General features: G+C 37.3%; 1 protein-coding gene across 1 annotated transcript in view; it reads left to right on the plus strand.

The window, feature by feature from the left end:
* The window catches only part of COL19A1 (collagen type XIX alpha 1 chain), a 331,257-nt gene that overhangs the window by 40,001 nt on the left and 272,411 nt on the right, over positions 1-18,845 (plus strand). The window contains 4 exon segments of the mRNA XM_036024315.1: positions 15,094-15,217; positions 16,449-16,494; positions 16,497-16,700; positions 16,703-16,722. Of these exon segments, the coding sequence (XP_035880208.1) occupies positions 15,094-15,217; positions 16,449-16,494; positions 16,497-16,700; positions 16,703-16,722 (394 nt within the window).

Consider the following 18,845-nt stretch of genomic DNA (forward strand, 5'->3'; position numbering starts at 1 on the left):
TAATTCCTGTGGGTAGGGCACTTGCTTCCCCTCAGTTTGATGCCACATGGAGAGAAGTGCTCTGCTTGAGAAAGATACTGCTGCACTATGGGCAATGGCTTGTCACAGGGAACCTGGCAGTTGTTCCTTCAGTTCTCTCCCCAGAGCTACCAACCCCAGACTCTCTCAAGCATCTCTAGTCTGTTCTGCCCTCCCTTTGCTGGATCCCAGAGAAAGTGGCTGCAAATGAAATTTTGTGTGTTGGGCCTTTAAGAGACTCTCTGCATCTCCAACTATCTCTCCCTGGCAGACAGAACCCCTGCTGCTTTTCAGAGCTGGATGTTGTCTGGGTTCCTTTCCAGCTTTGTTGCCAAAGGCTGGGGAACGTAGCTTGGGGTTTAGACCCCACACTTCTCAGAGGAACCTCAAGCTCCTGAAATATTCCTCCGGATCTTCAGCGGCCACCTGTGGGAGCTCAGCCAGCCCTCTTGTGTCTCCTCCACATTGTCTACCAGTCATGTTTCAGGGAAGTGGTTTCTTCTTTCTGTCCATGGTTATCAGGCTTCTCTCTAGCTAGTGTTCAGTTGTTTATCCAGGATGCCTTCTCTACAGTTTAGTCATAATTCCAGATTGGTCCTGGGAGGAAATTAGTGTAGCTTCCATTTACTCTTCCACCATCTGGGATCCAAATTGACTTTAACAATTCCACTCACCAAGGCTCTGTCTATGTAAGTTGAAAGCAATCACAAGTTCAGTAAAAATTTTAAATAATATGGATACATGACATAGTGCCTTGTAGAATTAACATCTAATTGGTGAATAGGAAATTGAATTGACCAGACGTTTTGTATCCAAGTTATTCCTTTTACTTAAACCATCTCAACTTCTGCTCTCTACCACAGAATTTCTCTGCTTCAGCTGTCCTCTCATAGGCGACCTTCCTGTTTTCAAAGGTTAATCACTTCACTTGTGCTTTTAATCTACTTCTGATTTACCCATGGTCTCCTTTGCTCTCCTGTTTTCAATGCCTCTTTCCACAGTATCCCAGCTCTAGTCTGCAGATATATACTTAATCCTTCCTATTCTAAAAGCATTTTCCCTTGACAGACCCTTTTACTCCCAAACTTCCCAAAGGAATAATGTTACCTACCACTTTTACTTCCTCACACACACATCCCTTAACTTACTCATACCTGACTTCTTGAACACTGGAAGTTTTCTTTCAAAGTTGCTGTTGACCTCTGTCCTGTCTCCAAGGAAATGACCTAAGTGCTTTTGTGTACCCATTTCTCTCTGTCATAGTCTGTCCATCGTGTCTGCCAATTGGAGTCCTACATATCCTAGAAAGTTTAGTACAAATCCTACCTTCTAAACACAACATTAGCTGATGTCCTCAGGCAAATTTCTTTCTTTTTTTTGTGGACCAATACACTTTTAAAATATAATACTGATCTCATTCTGGCTCAGATCATCTAAATATCTAATTAGGTCGTAGATTCAAATGATATATTGACACCAGTGCCTAAATTGTTTTGCTTCCTCCTCTCTACCTGTACAAATGTAGAACTCAGCTCCCTCCTAAGGGCTGCTCTTATTACTCCTCGGAGCCCCAAGAATGTTGCAAATGTGCTTATGTTCACAATCAAATATTCTTCTGTTCTTGGTTTCTAGTCTCCTTGTCAGTGCATGTCACCCATGCCTTTGCTGTGAGGCCCCTCTACAGAAATGCTGCTCTATGCGACCCAGACAATCTACTTAAGCTGCCTATCCTCACCCTCAGGTGCCAGAGTTGCCCATGGCTTATGTCTAAGTGGGTATGTGTGTATACTTTGGAGAGTGGCAGCATGGATTCAGTGACTCTCTATACCCTGGACCCTGAGGCAGTACTGCTTCGGGACAGAGCTTGATAGTGTAGTTAACAAATATAATTCAATCAACTCCCACCATTCCTTCCTCTGTGGGGCTCAGAAGCTCATAGACATGGATATTAGGCAATCCTCTCTATTATTTTCTCATTGCCTATTTCTCTTCTAATTTAACCGTTATAAGGATATAACACCTCTTTGCTTACAAGAACTATTTTGAAAAAGATATTTATAGTATACTGTCACTATCATTTTGAAGTTTAGCTTTGATACCAGTGAAAGAAGAACTTCTAACAAAGTGTGTCATTCAATTGTCAAATTATGTTGAGTACTCACTATGTGTGAGGCACTCAGGATTTAAGGATGAATAAAGACATGGTCCCTGCCAACAAATAATTTCTGTGTGGGAATACAAGTACATCAACAATTAGCTATTATGGAATGTAGCAGCAGTCTTTAGATAGTATGTATGATAGACTCTGGAAGAACGGATGAAGCCCATTCTGAAGGAATCAGGGAAAGTGTCATAGTTCATGTGAAAAGTAGTCTTGAAGGATAAGTACAAATGTGCCAGATGAGCTAGCGGGCCAGTGTGTGGTAGTTAGAGGGAGCATCATGGTGGTTTTAAAGGTCAAGTTAATTTGAAGAATGGTAAGAATCCCATGTGATCAGTGAACACAGGTAAGGAGAGTGTCTGGAAGGTGGAGGAAGCTGAAGGGCAGGCTGAGGTGCTTTTCTGAAAAGTCCTTATGTGCCAGGCTAAGGGGTTTAAACTTTATTCATATAGAAAAGTAAAGTAAAATATGAAAAAATTTCTATAATCTGACAAGAAACCTGGTGTATCAAGGATACCTTACTAAAGTTGTTTTTAAAAAAGTAAAGGTGTGGAAGCCCTGGCTGGCGTATCTCAGTAGATTGAGCGTGGGCTGCGAACCAAAGTGTCGCAGTTTTGATTCCCAGCCAGGGTACATGCCTGGGTTGCAGGCCATAGCCCCCAGCAACCGTACATATATGTTTCTCTCTCTCTCTCTCTCTCCCGCCCCCTTCCCTCTCTAAAAATAAATAAATAAAATCTTTAAAAAAGTAAAGGTGTGGGAGCAATAGCATTATATTCTAGAAAAAAGGCTGAGAACATACCTTTGGGAAAATCACAGCTTTCAAGTTCAGTTAAGTTGTACTCTCAGGCTGACTCTGAAGCAGTAGCCAAGCCCCCAGAGTCAGGAAGGACATTTCAGAGTTCATAGAACCTCTTAGGGGTGGGGTTGGGTTTGTCTCAGTAGTTACTACAATTACTGGGTAGAGGACACCTGAAAAAACTAGTGTTCGAGGTCTTTCTGATGAACACCTTCTTAGTCCACCCTCAGTTTGTATTATCTGAATGTCATCTAGTAGGCAAGGCTTGTTTTCAATAGGAAATCATTTACAATGTCACAATGAACAAGTGCTAATCATAACAGGCGCAAGATCATGAGAGTCATCCAAGCTTTGTTTTCCCATTAACAACCCATCTGTCTGTATCCCCACAGCAAACACAAAAAGGCTAAGATTTCAGAGTCTCTGTGGCTGTGGAACTCAAACATCATCACCCAGCTTGCGGGGAAGGCATTTCAGACAAGCCCTCCAGGCCCTGCTAGCCAAATTGCTTGTAACGTGACAGGTGATGGTGGATGTCAGCTGGGAAAGAAATGACTTACTATAAACTCCAAGCATCTCTCACTTCACTCTCAGGAAATGTAACTTGTATCTTATTTCTCCTCCTGGAAGATATTCAGCAAGTCAGAGGCTCCATTGATACGTGTAAATACGGAAGTTCTTTATAAACCCTGCCTCACACTTATTTAGAATAGAAGAATTAGCTTGGAAGCCAGTTCTTGATATTTAAAAATAGATTTTTCCCATTTAACCATTTCATTTTAAAAGCAAAAATAAATAAATAAAGATTAGGCTTGCTAAGTATGATCTGGAAAACTCAGTTTGGCTCTACCAACATCACTTTTAAAAAAAGGGCTTTGCTTCAAGGCTTGTGCTATGAGCTAGCTGAAGAATTACCGCTGGAACCATTATAATTAGTAGGTAAACTTTTTTTAAAACAATTTATTCTCTAAATGTGTATCACACTCAATTCTTGGAACACCATTTACAAAACAACATTTTTCTAGAATAATTGTTTCCTCTTGCTTTTCAGTTTATGAGCACAAATTGTCAAAGTTTGTTAATCTTTTAAAATTTTTTTACACATTTCACTCATTGCAACACATTCCTTACTATTTAGCTAGAATGAAAAAATTATTTAAAAGAACAAAAAAGATATTTAAAAGAACAAAAAAGAGCAACTGACAGTCATGGGCTTTTCGTGTTATTATTCTTTAGTTTCATTTTATCCTTTTTTTTCCTGTACGTGAGACAGATATGTTACTTGCCACATTACAATCTGTGACTCTTTTAGAAATATGGAACAAATGCATCAAATTGAACTTGTTTAATGAAATTACCAATTATTTAATATAATAAGGAATAAAGAAATTTATGATCTTCAAAATGGTCTTTACTTTTCTTGATAGCAAACCACTAAGGCCTAGTTATGGAGAATAAATGAGATCTACTCCTTGATTTCAACTCTCCATAAAACAACTTTTTAATAAATACTTGCATGTACTTTAAAAGGGTGAATGATTTTTTAACTTTTATGATTTTCCCTGGCTGTGCCATGCTTGCAGCACTCCCCATCTGGAAGGCAGTGTGAGAAAGCGGTTTATCCCCTAGGGCAGTCCTTATTGGTTTCTCATTAACAGGGACAGCCAGGGAGACCCATTATTTGTTCACTTGACATCCTTCTGTCCCCGAGAGACCAGACACTTCACCTTCATTAAGTTAACTTCGTGTATAGCTGTGTTAGGCATTGATTTTACACCTCAGGGGATGAGTGGAACAGAAGCTACACTGGTCCCTATACCAGGAAAATATTAATGTAGGGTCAGCGTCAATGGTTCTCCTTCTCATAATCATTTGAAATAGTCACATTTGTGATCATGATTTCCACATTTTAAGGAGTTACTTGTTTTTTTTTAGTTAGGTTACCATTCTATTGATGTTCTTCCTGATATATTGCTTCTCACCAGGAAGATGAACCTAGAGGCAATTTTTATCAGAGTATTTCAACTTTTCTTCACGTGACATAGTTATTGGCATATTTACTGTTTTCATAATTCTCACTGCTTCCTGAAAACTGCACTTAGTTTTTTAAAAATGCTTGGTGAAAAATCCTAATTTTCCTAATAAATTATCTCTAAGGAATATATAGAAAATATTCTCAATTGTGTATCACCTACCTCCTGTGGCATGCATATCTTTCCTAAAACCTAACAGAGATATACTTATTTTAAAGGTAATACTGTGTGGTTTGCGATACTTCCTGATCTGTGCTCAAAATATCATTAGGGGAAGGAACTGTAATAATTACTCCTCAGGGCTACTGGCCACCCAGGCTATGCAAATTTCGTGATGAGTACTTTGCTCAGAGCCCAAAATGTGATTTATTGTTGTTATTAATATTACAGTATGATTGTAAACATTTTAATTATTTATCCATTTCTTGTACTGATGTTTTATATTTATTTACCTCCCCCTACCTCATCCAGCACTCAGAAGAAATTTTTTTTTCTCCCTTGTAGTCCCAAACATTACTTTTAAGTCAGGTTGGTAACAGTGAGGGGAATTTTATTCCTAACACAGAGGATGCAAGCAACCTGATATACCAGAAAAAAATGACCTTGGAATTTAGAGTTCTGAGTGCAGGTCCTATCCTGACCTCTGTCTGGCAAAGTGATGGTGGGATAGGTTTTTTACTTCTGTGGCTTTAATTTCTCTTATATCAAGTGAGGTGGCCGATCTAAATCATTATTAAGGGTCCTTTCAGCCTTAGGAGTGTAGAAATACAGGAAACTATTATGTGTGCTGTCATAATTGAAACATTTCCAAGGACAGGAAGACTCCTGCTGAAGCATGCTTTCAGTGAAATCTTCCTGGGTCAGGCGTTCCATTTTGCTAAAGCCTATAGAAATTTTCACTTTTCAAAAGTAAGAATACTGGTTGTGTTTGTTCCCGCACTTGTTTTGTATCTCAGCTTTTTTATTAAACTGCTGTAGAATCACATAGGGCTTGGTTTTCCCTTCTGTTGTTTTCCTGCTGAATGTGATATAGCACAATCTCATGAGGCCTTAACTTTAAAGCATTATGCGAGTTAATATATTTTATACTGAATACAAATGTTTGGTACCTGCTATGACTGCTCATAGATATCATTATGGGTTACCCATGAGTGGAACACATTTTTATGAGTACTTCTTATATGACAGGTATTAGTTTAGATGCTTGGTTTAGGGCAACAAGTGTGGCAGAATCCCTGTTCTCATGGAAATCACATCCTAGTTGCTGGAGACAGGCAATACAGCATAAACCAGTACATTTAAAAAAATGTTGGGTAGTTTTGAGCCTATGAAGAAAATAAAACAAGGTGTTAGGTGGTGACTGAGGTGAGGACAACTATAGACCTTTCAAAGGAAGTGACATTAGAGCTGAGACCTGAGTAGTGAGGAGAAGCCATCTAAGTGAAGACTTCTGGGAACTGCTGTCCCAGGAGAGGAAACAGGAAATATAAAGGCCTAAGACCTCAGTGAGCATGGTGTGTTCAAGGAACCAAATTCAGGTCATTGTAACTGAAGTGTGGGTGCTGCACCGAGACTGAAATAGGAGATGATGTGTCAGAGGAAGGCAGGAGTCAGAGCACATTAGGCTTTATGAGCCATGATCAAGGATGAGCATTTTATTATAGGACCCATGGGACACTGTAGGAAGGTTAAGTAAGGGAGGGACCTTGTCCACTCTACATTTTAAGAGCTCATTCTACCTGCTGTGTGCAGGCCAGACTTTAAGGGAGGGAAAATGATCAAGACACTGTAACAGGGAGGGAAAAGGAATGGGGAGAAAGGGAGGAAGGGAAATGGCTGAGCGGAACGATGTGTCACGTAGATAGTAGAGCTGGAAGAGAAGTGGGCAGAATCAGGATCTACGCCGGTGGGCAAACAATAAGACCGGTCAGTGGATTGTGTAGTGTGGGGATAATAACAGAAAGGCAAAAATCAAGAATGACTTCTGAGTATTTGGTTGGAGCACTTAGGTGAATGGCCATATCTTTTATTAAGATGTGGAATCCTCGTAAAGGGATGTGTCTGGTAGGAAACAATAAGTTCAATTTCAGTTGTTTAGAGATACCTTTATTATCCAGTGGAGATGCTAAGCAGGGACTTACATCTATGAGTCCACAGCACAGGTGAGGGAGATATTCAAGGTTTATCTTGGTTATATCTCTCCTTTGGCATTACCTCCTTTTGTGGGAACTTTCCTCCCATAATTCCAGTGGCTTAAGGGTGACACTTTTGTACCCAGAGTTCATAACAGTCGCATCTATCTTGGTTGGGCTAACTCGGGTCGTTCTGTTCTGGGTTTATTCCTTCCTCCCTGTACATTCCCCATTAACTTTCTTCCTTTATGATAATCCATGTAGATCCCAGTTCTGTGCTTTTTAAGGTGAGAATTAATTATTAGACAATTGGTTAGTAACATGTGACTGGTTTTCAGGAACTATTTTAATGCTAGGTAACACAGCTCTTATTTTATAAACACAGGCATTTTCCAGAAGAGGAAGAAAGCTCTAATAGTAGAGAATTAGATATGAGGCTTGTCAGTGAAAGTACTTCATAGTTAGGAAAAAAATGTTGGTATCTCTAAGTTCATAATCCACATATACAAAAGTAGTGGATGTTGAGTCCTATTTAAAACAATTACACATACAAGAGTATATGCTTCCTCCATATCATGCCAAGATCTTTCTTGTATTGGGTTGGCCAAAAAGTCCATTGTATTTTTTCCATTGATGGCTCTAGTAGTCTTATTTGTCTTTAATCTCATTCGAAACCAATTTTGTTAGATTGTATTGTGACAGCTATCATATCAGCATATAATTTTAAAAAACTTATAAAAATTGGTGAATTTTTATATAGCCATTTTAATATTGAAGAAGAAAGAAGAACACACCACATTCAGCATATTATGCTTTGTTATTTTCAAGAAAAGTAAAAATGCAACTGAAATGCAAAAACAGATTTGTGCAGTGTATGGAGAAGTGTGCTGTGACTGATCAAATGTGTCACAAGTGGTTTGTGAAGTTTCTTGGTACCATTGACATTTGGCCAAATATTATTTGTGTGGGGTCTTATGCGTTCATTGGAAGATGTTAGCAGCACCACTGGCTTCTACCTACTAGAAGCCAATAGCAGGAGGTACCCAACATATTCAAAATATCCAAATCAATGAAGTTATTGGTGAAAATGAAAAGTGTGTGTTTTATGGAAAAAATGTAATGGACAGGACTAATCCTCTCAGGGGTACTGTAAAGAGGATTCCACAAGGGTTTATTTAGTCCCCTTATAAAATTAATTTTAGATTAAACGTTTTTATTAATTTGGTATACATCTGCTCACATGTCCATTAATACTTAGGTGACTTGATTAATGTTAAGAAAAATAGACAAAAAGAAAAAGAAGTAATTACATAAACTTTGAGCTCTTTAAAAATAGATTAATATTAATTTACATGTATGAATTTTTCATTTACAGTGTATAAAAATATAGGGAAAGTAGAAAAATTCCATTGAGAATTTCTACACAAATATATATATGAATGAGTTTGGCAAGTACAGATCAACAATATTTTTGTTAAGGGAGTATCACTGAATAAGCAATGGATAGAATTTCTTATAGGAAATTACAATCCATTCAAAAATATTCAAGCATGGATATCTTAGACATAGCAAGCTGTCATTATATCTCTCTGGTAACAGACCAGTAATCCAGTATGGCCTCTTTATAATAGAAACTTTGGCAAGACCCAGAGAAACTTTCTGTGTCACATTAAATGTTTGTGCTTGTGTGGTACAAAAAGAAACACAGTCTGTAAGAGCAGATATGTTTTGTAAATACTAGTTTAGAACACAGAAATTTTTCTTCAAAAATTAGTTGGCAAACAAAATCATTTTTGGTCTTGAAAAAGATTATGATTTCTAAAGGGAAATATAGTAACTGTAAAATTTTCATCCATTATAAGTTTAGGCTAAGAAAATTAATTTTTCTTTAAACATTACTGTATTTATTCAATGTATTATTTTGAGACTAATTATATATTAACATTATTAATATTTATATGTTGCTTTATTTTTTGTCACAGAAGGAAGCTTTCATTGATATATTTGCAATTTTTAAATGAGATTTTAAATTATTGAAAAATAACTCTAGTTTTTACATAATACTGAAGAATCATATCAAAACTATGTTGTCATTGTTTTTATTTGTTGGATCAGTGTTTCATTTAACATAGTTATAAAGTGCCCTGTTGTCATTGCACTTAGGTTTGTGGTTGATGCAAAGATAGATTTAAGGTCGTTCTTGTCTTCCAAGAATTTGCATCATGATGAGATGTGACAGGTGCCTTCACATATATATACACACATGCATACACACATATATTCACACATATATACATGCATGTATATATATTTACATATATAGTTATACACACACACACACACACACGAGTGTATATAAAGAGTGCCCTTAAGGGAACTAATCCCATCATCAGGACCACACCCTTGTGACCTCATGTGAAAGAAACTATTTCCCAAAGGCCTCACCCCCCCCCATACTATATATTGGAGGTTGGGCTTCAACATAAGAATTTTGGGGAGACACAGGTCAGTCTACTAGAACTAATATCAGACAAAATAGGCTTTAAGAAGAAGTTTTTAGACGAGACAAGGAAAGCCATTTTGATAAAGATGAGAGTGTCAATCCATAAAGACTGTATAACAGTTATAAACATTTATGCACCCAACAACAAAGCCCCAAAATTTATGAAGCAAAAATTGACAGAATTTAAGGGAGAAATAGATAATTCAGCAATGATAGTTGGAGACTTCAATACTCCATACTCAAAACTGAAAGAACATTAGACAGAAACTCAGTGAGGAAATAGATGACTTGAACATATATGTAAACCAGTTATATCTAAGAGACTCTAGAACATTTCACTCAACAGTATCAGAATACACATTGTTCTTAAGTGTACATAAACATTCTCCAGGATGCGACATGTGTTAAGTCTTAAAGCAAGTCTCAATAAATTTAAGAGGACTGCAACAATCTTGCTGTTAATATAGTTTTAAAACAGTCCGTTTCTAACACTAAGTTTTCCATTCACACCTTGAAATCTAATTTTGGCTTTGAACTATTTTCCCTACTCTCTTCAAATTTATATTACTTCCTTAGATTTTCTGTGGATGATTTCCCTCTCCCAACCAATTTTAAGAAACAATTAGGGTAAGAACCTTCCTTTTTTCATCTTGTAAGCCTCACAGTGCTATACATGGGGCATTGAGCAAACATTTTTGTAGTTCCCATCTTACCAACTACCAGTCATTTGTTTTTGTTTGGTTTGCACAATGTTGGTCTGGACAGTGTTTATGAAAAATATGAATTAATTTCTAAAATTAAAACCCTTAACTTTTTAAATAAAAATGTGGGTATTTGGCAAGTCTTGAAAAATCATGATCTGGCAAAATGCACCCCACATTCCCACATGGTCACAGTTGGTTGGAGCTAAATCACAGTTGGTCCCTATGGTGGATGTGGGGGGCGCTTTACCCACAGAGCCCCCCATCTGCTGGATGAGAATAAATCTACCAAAACATGACCTGCTTAGGAAGGAAAGCTAGCCAATCTCTCAAAGGAGAAGGGTTGGAGCCTTTTCCTCAAGGGGCTTTTATTGAATTTAATTTGCACAGGAATATAGGTGTATATGTAAAGCCCATCAATCATTGTCAGGCAGTAATGATCAAACAATAGATAACATTCAAAGAACTATGAGGGCTTATTTTGAGTCAGGGTCAGATAGCTAAAGGGCCAAAAACTTGGGGCGGGGAAACAAACTCATTTCATTTGCTTGGACCCTTATCATTTAAATTGAGGGTATTAGCAAAGCAGGTTTCACAGGATTTTATGCATTCTTTCTTAGGCCAGATTGCCCTGGGAACCTGCCCTTTCCAACACAGGGTGTACCCACCTCCGACAGTGTTTCAAGTTTAAGTCAGGTAGGGAAAGTAAGGGAGCCAAGAGATTAGGAGCTTCTTGCAGACAGAATGAGGACTCAGGCTATGTCAAAGCTGAGGGGTGAGGGTCCATCATCCCCTTTTTCTGTAGCCCCCCAAGTCTTTCCCTGAGGGCCCCTTCATGACCATGCGTGTCTTAGGTCATCCCTCCCTTGAGGAATCTTACCTGTCATTGGCTAACCAGTTATCTGCCCAGGGCCAAGCAGGGTGAAGTAAAAGGGGGCAGAGATGGCACCCCTACAAGGCAGGTAAGCTGTGTCTCCTAGTGGCTTATGGTCCTGAGGTCTTTTTACTCAGCCTTAGCCACGAGGGGTTACAGTTTCTGAAAACAGGCAGGGCGATTCCCAACTGATGGATTAGGCTCTCAGTTTTTCTCAGCCAGCACATGTGTTCTCTGCATGAGGACAAGTGACAGTTAATGTTATTAACTCATTTGCTGTATTTGTTTTTCCTATAGAATATTTAAGAGGAAAGTGAGAATTGCTTGTATGCACATTTCTATACAAGCTGGAAAACTAAAGCTAGACTGAGGACCATGCTTTTTATTGTTTCAGTTTGTTTTTATGTTGTTTATACCTGAATTCAGTTCATTAATTGATTCCTTTACTATTTATTGAGTACCTACCTTGGGTAGCCACTGTTCTATATGCTGGGAACAAAGTTACCTAAGTATTAATGGACATGTGAGAGCAGATGTATACCAAATTAACAAAATGGTTAATCTAAAAATCAATTTTTAAATGGAACTAGATAAACTCTTAAGGAGCCAAACTAAAGTCATTCCAAATTATCTAAAGTTGCCACCAAAAAAAAAAGGTGCTACCTGTGGAATCCTCTTTACAGTACCCTGAGAGGGCTAGTCCTTGTCTGTTGTATTTTTTTCTGTAAAAGACACATTTTTCATTTTCACCAGTAACTTTATTGATTTGGATATTTTAAGTGTGTCAGGTAGTTCCTGCTATTGGCTTCTAGGTCTGCAGAAGCTGGTGAGTGAGGATGTGTGTGGGGGGTGTGGTAAATATGAGGCCCCCGGGTTAGTTCTCTTCTCTTTTCTCATCCAGTTAGATAGACAAGAGGTGAGAGGATTATTCTTGAGAGAACTGGAGACTGTGAGATTCTAGGCTGGGACTAACAAGGACAGCAAGTGCAGGAAACAGGCATGGCACCAAAAACAGAGGAATGAATTAAAATCCTATACTGAACTGTGAGACCCCCTGTCCTACACACATCCCCTGCTTCCTGAATGTCTTCAGCCATGAATCCTCTTTACCTGTGGAGAAGAGGTAAAAGAAGGATTCTATTCTATTCTAAAGCAGGAAATACCAGGACTCTATGGAGAAATAATCTTCCTACATTCACATTTGAGGGGCTCTCAATGAAGTCCACCAGTTGATCATGCTTTGCAGTGAAGCTAGTTCATTGATACTCTGTGCCAGTTTGCATAAACTTTGCAAAGCTTCACTCTTTCAGTCTTAAATATATGTGAACTACAATGAATCATGAATAGAGAGGCCAAACTATTAAAACTAATAGGCAAAACTAACCTGCATGAAATGGAGACATTCAAGGATGCAGAAAAACAAAACAAAACAAAACAAATGGGACTACAAATGGCCCTGTCAGTCTAGCTTTACTATTTTTTATCTTGGATAGAAATATCCATATAAAAATGTTCACTTCCTCTTAAGTCTTTTATAGGAAAAACAAAAAAGTTTTTGCATAGCAAAGGAAACTATAAATAAACTGAAAAAAAAAAACAACAACAGCCCACTGAATGGGAGAATGTATTTGCTGATACATATGAGAAGGGGTTAATATCCAAAATTTACAAAGAACTTATAAAACTCAACACCAAAGAAACAAAAAATCCAATTAAAATATAAGTAAAGGACCTGAATAGACAATTCTCCAAAAGAGGACATACCAATGGCTAATAGACATATGAAAAGATCCTCAATGTCACTAATCATCAGGTAAATGCAAGTTAAAACCACAATGAGATATCACCTTACACCTGTCAGAATGGTTGTCATCAATAAATCACCAAACAACCAGTGCTGGTGAGGATGTGGGGAAAGAAGAACCCTTGTGCACTGATGGGGGGAATGCAGACTGGTACAGATACTGTGGAAAGAAGTATGGAGTTACCTCAGAAAATTAATAATGGAACTGCCTATGACCCAGTGGTTCCATTTCTGGGAATTTATCTGAAGATGCTGTAAACATTAATTCAAAGGAATATATGCCCCCTATGTTCATTGCAGTGTTACTTGCAATAGCCAGAATTTGGAAGCAGCCCAACCAAGTGCCCATTAGTAGATGGGTGGATAAAATAGCTATGGTACATTAACACAATGAAATACTACTTGGTCATAAAAAAGAAGAAAAATTTTACCCTTTGCAATAGCACAGATGGACCTGGTGAACATTATGCTAAATACAATAAGCCAGTCAGAGAAAGACAAATACCATATGATTCCAGTCATATATGGAATCTAATGAACAAACTATTTTGCTAATAAGCAAAATAGAGACAGACTCATAGACAGCAGGATGACAGTTCTGGGGTTGGGGAGTAGAGGGATTGAGCAAAAAAGAAAAATAAAGAGAAAGAACGTATAGCCATGAACAACAGTGTGGTGGTTGCAGTGGGAGGAGGGTGGGTGGAGGTAGAAGAGGGTAAAGGGGAATAAATGGTGATGGGAAAAATAAAATAAAATAAAATCAACAATAGATGATATAAAAACAAAGAATGAAAAGCCCACCAAATTGATAATGTCAGAGATTTAAAATATATTTATTCAGGATGGTTCAAAAAAAGAACAAAAGAATTTTATAAATAAAAATATGACAAAATTGATGTTGAATTGAGAAATATCCAAGAAAGTAGACTGAATAAGGAGATGAAAAAATATAAGAGAAAGAGTAAGGACACTAAGTCATAAATATAGAAGTTAAATAATTGTCTGAAAGAGGAGCTCCAGAAAGAGGGGATAGAGAAAATGATATGGAGAAAATAATATTAAAATCTTACACATTTTTTTTTAGTAATGCACAGCCCATATTGAAAGATGCGCTCAATAGAATGAATGGGGAAAAAAGGCCCAGGAAATTTTAGAACACTTTGGATAAAGATTTTATCCTCAAAGCATAAAGGTGAGGTAAAGGAGGCAGGAATCAGAAGCAAGGTGGAGACTTGTTCTTACTGTAGGTGGTGGTGGTTGGCAGATCTGCTCTGTGGTTGGAGGTTTCCTTTTTAAAAGGAGTTTTGATGAAACTCACTTATTAAAAGTTTCCACTTGGAAGTTTATGCTTGGTGTCACCTCTCATCTATACTTTGTTCCACCTTTCAAATTCACAGGTGGCCCAAACGGCAAATGGCAGGCACCGAAGTCTGGTTGTGTTGTTTGTTTTTAATGAACAGCATTTCTTAAACAAGCACATTGATGTCATTATAAAATTTAGTTCAATGTGGTGACTTTTCAGAAAAAAATAAAGTTTAGAAGCTTGCTTTTATTTTGATGCAATGGAAAACAAATGGTTTGCTAATCAATTTCTCAATCCTGTAATAACGTAGATGCAATAATGTTGGTTGTCTCTCTTTTTAATGTGTCGGCAAAGAAGAGGAATAAAACTAGAGCATACATACACACATGGGTATTTATTCCTTTGTAGATCTGTACTGTTTGCTGAAATGCAGAGAGTTATGCTGTTTTCCTCTGTTGGAACACTGGTTGAGTGAGGCCATGTCATAACATAGTGCTGCAGCTTTGCTTGCTTTATATATCCCAGGCTTTAACCACATTAGACCAGAAGATGTAAAAAATGGGAAAGCACAAAAATTAAAATTACATAGGCAATGTAGGCATGATGCTTCCATACATCCGCTAGTGGATTACTATAAAAATGCATATGAATCATAAATTTATGGAGAAAAAGACTGAGATATTATGTTACATAAAACTTTATACCTAGATTTTCTTTCCTTGCCTTCTTCAGTTTTCCCACAATACTTGTGTTTTTCTCCCACAGTAAGATATTTCCCAAAGGCCTTCCTGAGGAGTATGCCATAGCAGCCATGTTTCGTGTACGAAGAAACACCAAAAAGGAACGCTGGTTTTTGTGGCAGGTCTTAAACCAGCAGAATATGCCACAGGTGAGGAACCACAGAGTGAGGAACCACAGAGTCGCGCTTAGGCCAAATGTACCTTGGAGCTATGTGTACAAATTTGGGAGCACCCAAATAGTCTGTCTTTTAGAGGAATTGTCAACAGGGAAATTCAAGTATTCTCATAGTTAGGATGATCTTGCTGAAATCTGTAATAGGGAAGTCTGATAGGGGAGATAGTATTAGTTTTTTTTTACTTCTAGATTCACATTTTGTGTAAAGTCACTCAAACTGCTCTTCCTTTACAACTGCTTCACTGACACTAAGTCTACTTCATGGATACTTGTGTTATCTGCGATTATTTCTGATGTTGTGTATTATTTTTAAAAGCTGTTCATTGTTGTCATCTGAAGTTCCTTAGTGAACTAACAGATATTGATTTTGATGCCCTCAATAAAAATTTATTGAATACATACTATATGCTGGTTAGTGACAAATTTAAAAAGCATAATTCCTGTTCTCAGGAGCACAAGGCCTAAGGGGATGTCATCTAGGAAAACATCATACTAGAGCATAATCACAATGTGACAAGTGCGGTAGTAAGCTTGGAGCTGGGTGGGGAGTGGGAGGATGGGGAGAGCGAGGATCTAGGAATACTTGTCAAAGAGATGGCATTTGGCAGAAAGGGGGGAGGGAGGGTACTCCAGTGAGGGGAGATGAACCTTACTTATTGGCACCATCCATTTGTGAGTACTTCTGTATACATTCATTGGAATGTTTTTCATTTCACTGATATTTTAATGTGTTAATACAGTTACAATTTTAGGATAGAAAGATGAACCAAACTGAAAGAGTGGGTCCTCAATGAAAATGCATTTTCTCTGCACCTTGCAAGTCACCTAAAGTTAAAGAAGTTGATCTCAATTTCCAAGATAAGAGAAATATCATATTCTACTTCTTATACAATTAATAGCACTTAATTCTTTAATTACTCATACAGAAATATACACACATACACATGCATGCACATATATACTCTTAGATGATCTGTCCAGAGAGGAGTATCTTACATTCACCAGAGTACCACATACTGAAACCATTTTGTAGCTGGATATTTGCTGTTCTTCTATGTTAACCAACCTGGAGGACACAGATGTGATCTAAAACATTTCACTAAGTACTTTAATTGTAGTAATATGCATGCTGAGTTTTGATTTGTGTGCTTCAATAATTTCAAACACTGATTTTAGAATTTTTAAAGCCAATTTGCATTTTGCAGGTTTCTATAGTAGTTGATGGTGGAAAGAAGGTGGTGGAATTTATGTTCGCGCTGCTCAGGGAGAAGTGATGAACTACATTTTTAAAAATCGAGAACTCCGTTCTTTGTTCAATCGTCAGTGGCATAAACTGGGCATCATTATACAACCTCGGGGCATTTCCCTATACATGGATTGCAACTTAATTGCAAGCCAGCACACTGATGAAAAGGATGCTGTGGACTGGCAAGGAAGGACTGTGATCACTGCACGAGCTTCGACGGCAAGCCTGTGGATGTGAGTTGCGACATTGGTTGTGAAAAAGAACTAGTCAGATTTCTAAGTTAAAACAAAATGTCTTATTTAGAACTTCCTTTAATGACTATGTAATACGTCGTAGCCTTCTCCACACATTTTCCATTAGGTGTGCAAAACTTAGCTATGTATTTCCACTTGTATTTCATATATTATCATCTATTTTACCCTTTTTTTCCAGTCTGTGAATTTAAAAGAATTAGGCCATGCCTTTAAAAATAAAGTTATTAAAATTAAATTATAGTAAAAGAGAAAATGTAGTAGAAAAAGGAAGTTTGATATTTACGCACTAGAAAAAGATGAAACTTGGAATGGTTCCAGATGTTTTTATTCAAGAACAATAGGCTATTTATTCAGCCTCAGAATAGCAACTGCTTTGTACTGCAGACTATTTTTCATGAGCTTGTAATGCTTTTTCAGGGTTCTAATGGACTAAAACATAGGCACTAATTGTATCAGTAGGTCATTTGGATAAGAACAGTTGGTTAATAAAACCTTTTCAGATGAAAAGTTACTTTAAAAATTAATTTGACATTCAGATGATAAAGATTTATAATTATTTCCCTAGAGAAGAAGGTCCATAATCTTAAAAAGTGACATATATCTAACATTTATTACTGCACATTTTCTTGAAGGTAGAGTCATGGAAAATCATAGAATGATATAAAAATAGTCTGAATTCAGGTCGCCAGTAGTAATTGGCATTGCCCTTAAGCCAAGCACTTAACAGTTTAGTTTTTATTTCAGAAGTATAATTCTATACTGATATATATTTGGCCAGCTAATTTATACACACACACATTTTTCAATGTGTGTGTGTGTAAAAAACTAAAATATTGTTTTTAAACTGTCTTCTTAGAGACAGGACACATCAGTGAGAATGCCATGACTCGGGTTCAGTGATGATCAAAAAAATAAGCCAGAGCAGAAGCCAGTCCTAGAGACAGGACATCATGGCATCATGGAGAGTGAGCTAGCTTGGGGATCAGACAGATGTGGTTGTAAATCCTACCTCATCTACTTAACTGCTATGATCTGCTAATTTACTTGTTAGCTGTTAATATGTCTGAGTCTCAGTATCCTCCATTATAAAAGTGTTGATGGAATTACTTGTTATCTTAATGAATACATGCTGTAGTGCCTGATATGTAGTCAGTTCTCCACAAATTTATTTCTTTATTCAGAGCCAGACATGTCATTCAACCCCAGCATAAGAAAGTAGGAAAAGGAAAATATACCTTCTATTCCCGCTCTTTGTTGAAGAGGAATGAAGGATTAAAGTCGATGTCAATAAATGGTGGCTGCCAATAAAAACAGTGTCAGTTGCACTAACAATAGTTCCAGACACACCTTTCAGAAAGGTCTCCAAAGGCAAGAAGGGAAGTAGAAGCAAGTGACTGGATCAACAGAGATTTGACTCTCAGCAGCAGGTGAAGTATAGGTAGATTGAAAGTCAGCTTCAGGGAATTCTACCTATAATAGTGTCAGGAAATGGCAGTAGTGCCACCTGCATGTGCTAGAGTTTGGGACTGGAATCTGGTGCTTATAGGACTAGTAAGAACAAAGTGGGCTCCGGTTCCAGAGAAACAAGAAGAATCTAAGTGCACACTGAAATAAATTCATAATTTTTGGGGAGAAACAGCAACGAGAGAGGAACAAGTTATTCCAAGTGTAGAGTCCAGGCTCAGAGCTCACCCTCTGAAGGTTGAATGTCTGTCCTGTGTTTTAAACTCTCACTCAAAGGAAGAGTTAAACCAGAACCTGAGGCTGAAGAATATCAGGTGTGTCCTTATAAAAACACAGATGTAAACATTATAGTGCTATAGTAGTTTTATAGTTTAATATGGAATTAATTCATCTGAGAAAAATTAAAGGCATATCAATGATGCAGCTTTTTTAGAAATAGTAATGGTTTAAATAGAATTAAATAAAATACATCATTTTTAAAATTTTTAAAGATTCTTGATCCTACTAAAACTTTAAGTGGACTAATTTTGTATTATCTCCTTACAAGTTCTGTGATTCATAAGATCTTTGTAATATGAAAATGTTTTATTTTTCAGATGTATGTTACTAAAAAAATTCTAATGATTGGCTTTTACTTT

Source organism: Phyllostomus discolor, chromosome 4 (genome assembly GCF_004126475.2).
Source record: "Phyllostomus discolor isolate MPI-MPIP mPhyDis1 chromosome 4, mPhyDis1.pri.v3, whole genome shotgun sequence".
Lineage (NCBI taxonomy): Eukaryota > Metazoa > Chordata > Mammalia > Chiroptera > Phyllostomidae > Phyllostomus > Phyllostomus discolor.